Here is a 12,813-nt window from a genome sequence, read left to right on the forward strand (position 1 = left end):
GAAGGTGTATTTTCAAAGCCACCAGGTATACAGCTGTTATGGCCCCTTTAAATCCAGAGGCCAAAACCATGGAAATGCTCTCTGATAATGCTTGCTTATTGTGTTGCAACTGGAAGAAATATGGGGGGGGTCATTCCGAGTTGATCGCACGTAGCAACTTTTTGCTGCTCGTGTGATCAACTAGACGCCGCCTATGGAGGAGTGTACTTTAGCATAGCAGTGCTGCGATCGCTTGTGCAGCCCTTCTATGCTAAAAAAGTTTTGTGTAAAACAAGACTAGCCCTGCAGTTACTTACCCTGTGCGATGGATCCAGCGATGAAGCTCCCGGAATTGACGTCAGACATCCGCCCTCCAAACGCCTGGACACGCCTGCGTTCGGATCTCCACGCCCGGAAAACGGTGAGTTGACGCCCCGGAACGCCTTCCTCCTGTCAATCTTCTTGCGGTCGCTGCTGCGACCACTTTCTTTGTACGCGGCGTCGCTGGCCGGCGACGGCGCTCCCGTGCAATGCGGCCGCTGCGCATGCGCAGTTCCGAACTGTTTGCACCGCTGCGATGAACCGCAGCGTGCGAACGGGTCGGAATGACCGCTATGATTGGGAGAGCAATGAGCCTGATGCCTGCTCTCTTTTGCATTGTGTATACAGTCAAGATGGTCATTAGAACCACATGTATGTATTGCACATTGCAAGAAAGCTTATAATGCAAAAATTTATACTTGTAAACCTTACTAATTTAATTTCATATATTCACTTTGTAAAGCACTTTCAGCTGATTAAAATGAAGTTACTGTTCGTGATGAATAATCAGTATTGGTTTTGCTTAATGTGACTCATTAGCTTAAGGTTTTTATGTTAAACTGTTGTTTGCATTATATACATCACATTAAAACAGTTTAAAAACTGTTTTCTTTTTCCATAACTTATTTCAAGTACTTTATAAATTGCATGGGTTGCACTACAGCTTGTGTTTGCACATTTGTTTTTGCTATTGCACAATTTCAAGACCAATGGGGGTTATTGAGCTTCAGTCGCAAAATTGCAAAAACGCAGATCGGCCAAGTATCTGACAACTGCGCATGTGCTGTATTTGCATCGCGTGTGCGCTAAAGTCGCAATGCGATCCCAGTGGTTTCACCAGGAAGTTACCATTAGTGGGAGGTAACATGGAGTGGTTGGGGAAACGCAGGCGTGGCATGCCCGTTTTTGGGACGTGAATCTAACGTCAGCTGCAATTAAGAACATAATGCCCAGTGTGACTGCATTCTCCTTATTCCACGTAGTACTGGGCTGTCCACAACTGCCTATGGTGCTTGATTTCTGCATATGCATCACAATTTCTCAATTTCTGTGACTGCATACGCAATTTTGCAATTGCATTGGTGGGCGTCTTTCCTTTCTGGGCGGCTCTCAACAACAGGGATGTGCAGTGAGGTAAATGGCTCAGGAGGCACTGGCTAGTACCAGAGCCAGACTTACACACAATATATGAGCCCAAGGGTTCATGTGGGCATTATACAAAGATGCAGCAGTATATACTAAGTTTTGATCAGAGATGTGCGGAAAAGATAGGCAGGGGCAGCACTGCCTCACCTGTCATAGAGTTTTTACTATAAAAATTAGATTAATTAGAATAATACACAGAAGATAATTTGAATATATTCTTTGTATTTTTCATATACTTTATATAGTTAAAACTCTAGCGTATATGTTAGTATGACAGGAAAGGCTCTGCTTCACCTCACCGCACACCACTGCTTCACATGTGATTTTTAGCAGAAGCAGGATTGAGATAATCGCTATTTCTGTCTCAATAGTGATCCAAGCTGAATAAACCCTTTTGGCATTGCTCATGTTTTATTTCTGCTGCGGGCTCCACTGGGCTCCACAGGGATAGACATTGGGGGGTGTAGAGTAGGATCTTGATCCGAGGCACCAACAGGCTCAAAAGCTTTGACTGTTCCCAAGATGCATAGCGCCACCTCCTCTATAACCCCGCCTCCCTGCACAGGAGCTCAGTTTTGTAGTTGGTGCTGCAGATAGCAGGCACATAACAGAGGGGCTGCTCCAGGCAGCCCTAAGAAGAGGTTTTTGTGAGAAAAAGTGAAGACTACAAGGGCAGCAGCAGTGTGTAAATGTCAGGAGACATTCATTGCTGCAGCTCCATCTCTCCCCAGCGGCGCTGTACACTCCCGTGCCCTGGTTGCCTGGGAACTACAGCAGGAGGCTCCGGTTTTCTTCCTGTTAGACACACACGGCTGGGGCTCTCCGGGATCGCGTGGCCGTGCTTCGGGAGGTGGTAAGTGGGTCCCGTTCGCGGGACCCGCGCTGTATCGAGATCCGGTGCGGCCGGTGGGAGGCGGGGCGCGCACGCTGGTTGTGGACACTGTGGCATACATGCGACCCCACTAGGCCACCAGGGCAAGGGTACAGGTCAGGTTTTCTCTCATAAGCCTATTTATATGGGCCCGCAGTACCAGGTGGTTAAGCCAGCAGAGGGGATAAGGCTTAGACATGTAGCCCCTCCCCCAGCACCAGGGCGCCATTTATAGTAAATGTTCCCGTCCAGGAGCTGCATATCTGTCTCTCCCTCACTCCCAGTCAGTGTTTGGGCGCCATTTCTCTCAGCTACACTGTTCCTGGGACTGATTGGGCAAATCCTCCTTTGTAAAGCCGCCTGATAGTCAGCGCTGTGACTTTACAAGACACTTAAGTATTCTACATGTCATTTAGACAGTGATAGTTAAGAAAAAGTGCATTTAGTCAGGGTTCTCTGGTACAAGTACCCTGTAATATACATCCAGTCTTTACTGTGCAGTGTTATATCTATTGACTACATAGCTATATATAAGCTAGTCCAGTGCAGTATTATTGTTTGTAATAACCTCTGCATTGTACAACTGTGACTATATGTGTGTGCATTAGCTTGCTGGGTGAATTTCATTTCGTGTCTCTCACTCAACTTGCTATCCCTATATTCTATAACCTGAGGGGACTTGGTGCGTCAGGTTTATAATACTGTAATATAGAATATTCACAAGATATACTCTAATTGTATTTTTCTCTGTGATTTTAGTCACCATATCCCTCCTGTATCCCTGCTTGTGCTGACTACACTGAGCAGGGGTTTGGGCAAGAGGTATTGTGCTGCTGACAATTGTACTGTGTTACCTGATATTGCAAGTTATATCATGTCTGTTTCTGAGGGTAACGGTTCTGGGGCTGAACACACTACCGGTGTTGCTGACGCCACAGATCCCTATGAGGAGACAATAGCAGCTGAGGGCTCTAGTTCTGGGGGCTCCTTGCCCCCCAGTGGGACTGTGGCCATAATGACCCGCCGTGGGCTACTTTCTCCACACTTCTGAATATGCTAGTTACTAAACTAATGCCCCCTATGGGACCTCCCGCCGTGGGCAGATAACTTGTCCGCTCAATTGAAGAAATTGAACCAGTCTTTGACTACTAAAAAGTCTGACCCTCGCTTACCTAAGACCAAGGGGTCCTCTAAGCGAGCTCTTACCTCCTCACAATCCACTGCTGTCACTGACACCTCGTCTGATGAAGATGGCGCTTACACTGACCCCACAGATTCTGACACAGATACTGCTGATGGGGAGGGTAGTTCACAAGTGGATGTTCCTGATCTTTTGGAGGCTATTAAGTTGATTCTACAGATTACAGATGATCCCGAGCCATCCGTCCCTACTAAGAAACCAGACCGGTTCAAGCGTCAGAAGGTGGTTAAACAAGTTTTACCTCATTCTGATCACCTGGTGGATATATGTCAGGAATCCTGGGAAAATCCAGGGAAGAAGTTTGTGCCTCACAAGAAGATGCTGGCTCGCTATCCCCTTGCGCCAGAGCTGTCAAAAAATTGGGAGACGCCTCCTCCAGTGGACTCGCATGTGGCAAGGATGGTGGTTTCCTCAGCTCTACCTGTCACTACCGTCACATCTCTGAAAGAGCCTACGGATAAACGCGTGGAGAGTTGTCTGAAAGCGATTTACACCCTCACGGGTGCTGCGCAAAGGCCCACTATTGCAGCGACATGGACTGCAGAAGCTATTGAAGCGTGGACCTTAGAGTTGGAAGCTGAAATCTCTTCTGACCATGCTAGACAGTGCTTGTCATATATTGTCATAGCTTCTCACTATATTAAAGAGGTGGCTTCTGATGCCGGTATTCTAGCAGCCAAGGCTTCTACTACGTCAGTCCTGGCTCGCTGAATATTGTGGCTGAGATCCTGGTCTGTGGATCTGGATTCTAGAAAAACCCTGGCTGTACTCCCTTTTAAGGGAGATATTCTGTTTGGGGGGGACTTAAATAAGATAGTGGCTGTTTTGGCTACTGCCAAAACTGCCTGTCTGCCAAATACCACTCCTTCTGTGCCGAAGGCTAAAAGTACTTCGTTTCGTCCCTTTCGTCCTTCAGGTAAAGCAAAAGGTCAGGCGTACCACAAACAGGCCCGCACTTCCAAACCTGGTAAGCCAAAGCCCAAAAGAGCCTGGGCTGCCTGTCAGCCAGCTACCAAGACCGATAAGCCTGCCGCATGACGGGGCGGGCCTCCCCCTGGGGGACCCCAGGGTGGGGGGCCGGCTTCTAGGGTATACCCAGGAATGGTTGAAGACCACTTCAGATGCCTGGGTACGGGAAGTCGTCACTCGAGGTTACGCCATAGCCTTCAAAAACCGCCCCACTCGTCGATTTTGCCAGACAGACGTCCCTTCGGATAAGGTGAAGGCAAAGACTCTACATTCGGTGGTACAGACCCTCCTGGACACAGGAGTGTTAGTACAGGTGCCTCTTGCTCAGAGGGGCCAGGGGTACTATTCTCCGCTGTTTCTAGTCCCGAAACCGAATGGGTCCTCCCGACCCATTCTCAACCTCAAGGCATTGAACAAGTTTGTGAGAATCTCCAAATTCCGTATGGAAACCCTTCACTCTATTGTTCTGGCCTTGGAACCTGGGGATTATATGGTCTCCCTGGATATACAGGATGCTTACCTGCATATTCCTATAGCAGCGTCGCAACAGCAATACCTGAGGTTTGCAGTTGGCAACCTCCATTACCAGTTTCGGGCGTTACCATTTTGGTTTTACCACGGCTCTGCGAGTCTTCACCAAAGTTATGGCGGTGATGACGGCGGAACTCCGCCGTGACGGCGGAACTCCGCCGTCAAGGGGTCAGGATCCTACCATATCTGGACGACTTTCACCAGAAATTCTCCTACGTCACTTGGATCTGACTGTCCGGTTTCTGCAAGCCCACGGGTGGCTCATCAACTGGAAGAAATCCTCCCTGGTCCCTGCTCAGAGCATGGTGCACCTGGGAGCGCTATTGGACACTCACAACCAGCGGTTGTTCTTGTCTCAGGAGAAAGTCCTGAAGCTTCAGGACAGGATTCGTTGCTTGCTCTCTCGTCCGCAAGTGTCGATACATTCGGCGATGCAGGTGCTGGGCCTCATGGTGTCAGCATTCGACATGGTGGAGTATGCTCAATTCCATTCTCGCCCCCTCCAGAGGCTGATTCTGGCCAAGTGGGACGGCCTGCCTCACCGGATCAGGTCTCACATGATCTCATTGACTCCGGAGGTCGGTCTGTCGCTGTACTGGTGGCTTCAGGACCAATGATTGTGCAGGGGCCCTCCCTTCTGGATATTCGACTGGGTCCTGTTGACGACGGATGCCAGTCTAAGGGGTTGGGGCGCGGTGTTGGAGCAACACTCCCTTCAGGGTCAGTGAATCAAGGAGGAGTCTCTCCTCCAGATCACATTCTGGAATTGCCGGCGGTCTTCAACTCATTGAACCTGGCCCAGCATTTAATACAGAACTGTCCTGTTCAAGTACAGTCGGACAACGCCACCACAGTGGCTTACATAAACCATCAAGGCGGCACTCGCAACCGCTTGGCAATGAAGGAAGTCTCACGGATTCTTCAATGGGCAGAACGCCATCTACCGTCCATATCGGCAATATTCATTCCGGGAGTCCTGAATTGGGAAGCGGACTTTCTCAGTCGTCAGGACGTACACGCCGGAGAGTGGGGCCTCCATCCAGAAGTGTTTCAACTCATAGTGGAAAGGTGGGGCCTTCCAGACGTAGATCTGATGGCGTCTCGACACAATTACAAGGTTCCGGTCTTCGGAGCAAGGACAAGGGATCCTCAAGCAACATTCGTGGATGCGCTGGTGGTGCTATGGAGGTTTCGGCTGCAGTACGTGTTCCCTCCGGTGTCACTCCTGCCCAGGGTAATTCGGAAGTTCAAGCAAGAAGGAGGAATTCTGCTTCTCATAGCTCCAGCGTGGCCCAGACGACATTGGTTCTCAGACCTGCAGGGACCATCGTCAGAGCGTCCAATTCTACTTCCACAACGCCCAGATCTCCTCGTTCAGGGCCCCTGTGTCTACCAGGACCTGGCCCGACTGTCTTTGACGGTGTGGCTCTTGAAGCTTCCGTCTTGAGGGCTAAAGGTTTTTCTGAGGCGGTCATTAAAACTATGTTGCGGGCCCGGAAACCGGCTTCTGCTCGGATTTACCATAGGGTCTGGCATTCTTACTTTGTTTGGTGCGCATCTAACAATTATGACGCTTCCAAGTTTAGTATGGGCAAACTTTTGGCTTTTCTGCAGCAGGGCCTAGATGTAGGCCTGCGTCTGGCTTCCCTCAAGGTTCATATTTCTGCCTTGTCGGTGTGGTTTCAGAAAAAAATTGCGACCTTGCCTGATGTTCATACCTTCACTCAGGTGTGTTGCGTATCCTACCTCCCTATGTCCCGCCTGTGGCTCCTTGGGATTTGTCGGTGGTGTTGGAGGCGTTGCAAGAGTCCCCATTTGAACCTATTGGCTCAGCTGACCTTAAGTGGCTTTCCCTTAAGGTGGTGTTTTTACTGGCTATTGCCTCTGCTAGAAGAGTGTCGGATTTGGGTGCCTTGTCCTGTAGTTCCCCATATCTGATATTTCACCGTGACCGGGCAGTTCTTTGAACTCGTCCCAGATATTTGCCTAAGGTGGTATCTTCGTTCCACCTTAACCAGGAGATTGTGGTTCCGGCCCTGGTCTCTACTGACTTGTCTTCCAAAGAGCGGTCTTTGGATGTGGTACGGGCTCTCCGTATCTATGTGAAGAGAACTGCTTCTATTAGGAAATCTGATTCTCTCTTTGTTCTGTTTGGTTTTCACAAACGTGGCTGGCCTGCTCACAAGCAGACTTTGGCCAGATGGATTAGAATGGTGATTGTACAAGCTTATGTGAAGGCTGGTCTGTCAGCTCCTGCTCACATTACGGACAAATTCTTCTCGGTCTGTTGGACCTTCTTGGGCGGCCCGCCGCGGTGCGACCCTTGAACAATTGTGCAAGGCGGCTACGTGGTCCTCAGTAAACACGTTCATAAGGTTCTATGCCTTCGATACTGCCGCTTCCCAGGATGCTTCATTTAGACGCCGGGTTCTTGTGCCCGCTACAGTGCGTCCCCTCCCATAAGGAACTGCTTTAGGACATCCCCAATGTCTATCCTTGTGGATCCCAGTGTACCCCGCAGCAGAAAACGAGTTTTATGGTAAGAACTTACCTTTGTTAAAACTCTTTCTGCGAGGTACACTGGGCTCCACAAGGCGCCCACCCTGACGCATTTAGCTTCTTTGGGTTGATATGGCATTAGCCGCTGACACTTCTCCTGTCGTGAGAATGTGGTGTTTGTGGCTACTAACTGTTGTCGTCTCTTTTCCTGCTACTGCATTGGGTTGGGTAACTCAAAACTGAGCTCCTGTGCAGGGAGGCGGGGTTATAGAGGAGGCAGCGCTATGCATCTTGGGAAGAGTCAAAGCTTTTGAGCGTGTTGGTGCCTCGGATCCAGATCCTACTCTACACCCCCAATGTCTATCCTTGTGGAGCCCAGTGTACCTCGCAGAAAGAGTTTTAACAAAGGTAAGTTCTTACCATAAAACTTGTTTTTCATCTGTTGGGTAATCAGAATAGATTCAATTTAAAACTCTTAGCACTGATCAAAACATAATTGATTGGCATACACCTGTGTATCATAAAGGTAACCATGAATACACCTATTTCAGAGCTTCCACAGTTGGTTAGTTGGTTTCTAAACAAGAGATTCAGCACGAAGGTCAAAGGATAATCTAAAGCAAATACTATTAAACATTACTTTAAAACTATGAAGCAGAGGAAGGATGTAAGAAGACTTCAAAAACTTGTATATACTGTACCTCCTGCAGCAATGCCAATTCCATTATAAGGAAATAGAAAATAGGTCACAGCTGTGAGTTTGTCTAGAGTAGGCGTTCCTCCAAAACAGCATCTGTGCGAGAAGAGGTCTTGTTAGAGACCACCTATGACAACACTGCCAGACAAACAGTCTTCCATGGCAGATTCAGACTACAGCAATCTAGCACTTAACAAGTCTGCACTTTATAGAATGGTACCAAAAAGAAAACAATTGTTGAAGAAAACTCACCTACAGTTTTCCAGAAAGCCTACAGTGTAATCAGGATGGCATTGTATTATTCTATAATGGTGTAGAGCTGTGAAAAATGACATTCTGAAATTGTAGTATTTTGGTACTACTGTATATAAGAGAGAATGACTGTATAATAATAGCAAAACTAGAAAAATGTTAACCTTATGGGACAAATAATTGCACATTTGTTATATATAAAGTTTGATGTTTTATTTTTCCCTTGTAAATTACATTAGTTAACCTTACTTCCGAATGCAATCAATATGCATGTCAAATAAACAAAAACAGGGAGTTTGTCCTCAAATAAAACCACACAACTACAATTGAATGTAACTATCTGTTGCAAGCCATAAACGGGGAAAAAAACTTCCAATGACACTGCAGAGCGGACCTTTCATTAGATGATTATCTTTACTTATGAGCCTGAGAATACAACAGAGCTGCAAACAGAAAATTGTACCTACATTGTATTATTTACACTACGTATAGCGGACATGTGGTTGTAGGTACAGTATGTGACGTAGGACATTTCAGCAAATGCTCTTTGGGAACAGTTTTATTCTCGAATTTGGTGAAGTGTACCTCACATCTCAAAAGCTTTGTGTCTCACTAAAGGTTAATATTCTGCCTCATTGAGTCTTTCTGGCAGAGCAACACACTGTGTAATAGTTGCGCGTTTGTTGTGTCAATTCATTCCCCTCCCCTGTAAAGGTGTTAATGCCAAGATTGCAGTGAATATGCTTAATTAATTGGGTCACACTAAACAGTCTTCTTTAGAACCTTCAATCTGTGAATCAGATACGCATATGCTGTTCAAATTTACATAGCACACAGAAAATCTAAATAAATAACACAAGCTTGTGTAGTTCTACAGTAGACAATCAAAACTTGTGTTAAGGCAGTAAAATAAAGTTATCACTTCAGTAGCACATCTCAATCTAGAGTATGTCTTTTTTTTAAATTATTTTACGGAAGTGCATAATCTGTCGTTCTTTTTCTGTACAGCGTAATGCTAATATTATCATCTAATTATGTAGATGTTCATATATTCCCTTATAGTTCTCTCTATTTTCTCCAGGAAAGGCAGTGTGGGGGGAAAGCGGAGAGCTGGTGTGTTTAATTCCATTACCATCTCAGCCCACACACTTCTGGAATGATGAAAATGGCAGCAAATACCAGAAAGCATATTTCTCCAAATTCCCAGGTACCACATTAAGTAAAATAGAGCTTTAATGAATATACACAAGCTATCATCTGTAATTATAATCCAGATCGTGGCAGTGGGTGGTTGTATTTGACCAACAGTCAGTAGGAAAAATTAAATTTTAATGCCTTGCAATGTACTTAATGAGGTGTAATACAGATATTGGTCTGTGAGTTATTTATACAGTAAAGCAGAATAATTTGAATTGTTTGCAATCCAATCATGACAGGAATACAAAAGAGAGCCAGTAGCATAGAATGTCATCTCCTAGAATATGCAGTATTTATTAAAGAAAATCACACAATTTTTTTAGATCCTTTTTCTTGTTTTGTTTTATAGTTTATAATGTAAAAACAGGGTATAGACATTCATAACAAGTACTACTAGGTAGTGACAGAGGCAAACGTGATGTGTGAATAAGGGGAGCAAAATCACTAATTAACATAAGAAGGAATTGAGGCTGACTGTGTAAGCAAGCAGCCAATTGGTCAGTCTGAGTGGCTAGCCTGGGATAGAGAGCAGGAGCATTAGTACTGTATGCCTTTGGGTTGGGGGTGTTTGTGGGGTAAGCGGGAGGAGGGAAAGCCCGGATTGGTATAAGTTTGAGTGGGATGATGACATGGGTGGAGGAGGCTGTTTTTTTATACCCCCTTCTTAATGTATTTCTAAGTAGACTGACAGTGAATTACAGTGCACAGAACAATGTAGATTTAGTGGCTGTTGCAGAGTTGATCACACAATGGACATAATTGTTAATTAAAAAAAAACCAATAAAATAACAAAATAGTGTATTTACACCCATATGTTGCGCTGTGCACATCTCTGCAATATATGCTTTTGGTTTATGCCAAGCATATAATAATAATAATACGTAGTAATAATAATAATAATAATAATTTTATTTATATAGTGCTTTTCTTCAACAGGACTCAAAGTCGCTTTACAGACATAATAAAAAAACATAACACATTTTACAAAGGATTTTGTATTACAGCAAGTAGAAACCACACAGAAAAAAAACCTACAGAGCACAATAATCATATTGCAGGTTCGGTGCAGTCAGTTTGGGTAATAAATGTCACGGGTTATATATTACACCCTTGAAACGTACCAGGCAATGCAGTCGTCTTGGGCGTACTACGTAGGATTACCCTGGGTGGAATATGTAGAGTAGATGGCACAAAGTATAGTGGTTGCAGTGTCCTAACGCTCGTAGTAGGTTCCTAACCTAACTGTCAGGTCTATTGGTCTAATTCTGCAGTTTCTCCATTGGCCCCCACTGCACATGCGCAGGTCCCGTTCTGCGCATGCGCGTGCAGTTAATGCTAATGGTTAGCATTAACTGCAAACACCTCTGCCTGATTGACAGGCAGAGGCGTTCGCTGGGCGACAACGGAGGCGTGGCGACGCGAATGGGGGGCGTGACATGGGCGTTATTGGGGTGGCTGTGTGACGTCACATGCAGTTGCTGCGATGTGAAAAATGGCGGCGGGCCTCCTGTCGGCGCAGCCTGGCTGCGATCACGCTGAAATTGTGGCTCAATCGCAATTTCAGCGTGATCGCATCACTGGGTGAGAGTTTGCATGCTGGACGGCCTTGCCCTGCAATGGCAATGTAAATTCTATTTAAGAGAATTTACAATCCTTACTAATAAGGTCCTATGTATTTTTCATTCCATTCATGAGCGTACCAGGTGAGCCAGCCATGTTGGGCGCACTAATAAGGTTACACTGTGGGCGATAAACCATACAGGGACCTATATTAGACCCGTGTGTAATATGATATATTCTATATGAATAGATCAACATGTAGTACATCCTGCCCATGGAGGGACCATACAAGGCAGCCATCTGAGGCACACTCCATAGTTTGCTGCGGGCAGGGTGTGCAGATAGTAGAGGTATAGTATACAGTGGGGATTACAGGAAGAAAATATATTTCATATATACTTGCAATATACACATTCACTGCTAGGAATCCATACAACTTTTTTTTTTTAGGCAAAACATGCACACAACACCATAATATATGCCTATGCCTCAAAAAAACACCCGTGAGCGTCAGCATTTGCAGTCAGCCAATCACAAGCAAATAGTTCAAACTGGCACCCACCATCTTCATCCAAACATTTGCACCTCCCCCTGACACTGCAATTATGACTTTCTCAGGTAGATATATGTCTGGTTGCCAGTCTGTGTCTGTATGTGTTCTGTATTTACACTCTCATGCTCTAACTATACTTGTCCTATGAGAATGCCCCTTCTTCTCCTGTCCTGCCACTCCAGGCTCACACAGCCTAACTGCTTCAGTCACACAAGTCTGCACACAGACTTGCCCTGTGTTGTAGCACTTTGTATACAGATTCAGACTCATTCGTAGTTTCGTACACAGATGTGCAAATGTCGCATTGTCAAATTGATCAGTGCAGCCTAGCTAAGTAGTTTTTTCTCTTTCAGTTGTTTTATTTGTGAGTAGGTGTATATGCGTGTGTCCATTTTCTGGACATACAGAAAGCAATTTCATGCAAGATTCCACTATATGCTAACTGGAATAGTGCTTGCTCTGCATCAGCCCCTTGGTGAGCCAGTCCATAAAATCCTTTAATCACTTTCCTGGTGTGGCTGCTTCAGGTGCAACTACCCCAGGCTGAGCTTTCCATGACATGGTTGCATTTGATGTGACCAGTCAGAAACACCCACTAGGTGGCTGCTGGAAGATAATCTTCCAGCAGCTGCCATTCTTCAAGGGACCTCCCGGCCCTACGGCTTCCTTGCTTCCTCCCCCAGTGCCTGCCATGTAGCCGATCACTGCTGATTGGGCAGCACGGCAGGACTCCCCGCTCCGTGGCTACAGAGATATTCAGCCACCTGGGAAATGCAAAAGAAGCAGCCCTCACCTTCTCTATGTATACCCGGCATGAGCAAAGAGGAGCTGCCGCCCAGAAAATGTCAAGTTGCAATGGTCTGATCATCGGTAGAGCAATATATTTAGGTAGCAATGTTCTAAAAATATATTTTCAAAGTGTAAAATAGTGTGTGATAAGTTTTTAAATACAGTTTCTTAACCTAATTCACTCATAAAAAATTACAATTTCTTAGCGGTTTTTGGAAAAAACATTAGCCAATTAAGTGGTTAAAGGA

The 12,813-nt window shown here is 45.8% G+C and overlaps 1 protein-coding gene across 1 annotated transcript in view; it reads left to right on the top strand.

The window, feature by feature from the left end:
• AACS (acetoacetyl-CoA synthetase) overlaps positions 1-12,813 on the top strand; it is a 386,016-nt gene that overhangs the window by 351,895 nt on the left and 21,308 nt on the right. The window contains exon 14 of the mRNA XM_063964600.1: positions 9,548-9,673. Within this exon, the coding sequence (XP_063820670.1) occupies positions 9,548-9,673 (126 nt within the window). The remainder of the gene's footprint in view (positions 1-9,547; positions 9,674-12,813) is intronic.

Source organism: Pseudophryne corroboree, chromosome 1, assembly GCF_028390025.1.
Source record: "Pseudophryne corroboree isolate aPseCor3 chromosome 1, aPseCor3.hap2, whole genome shotgun sequence".
NCBI classification, from domain to species: domain Eukaryota; kingdom Metazoa; phylum Chordata; class Amphibia; order Anura; family Myobatrachidae; genus Pseudophryne; species Pseudophryne corroboree.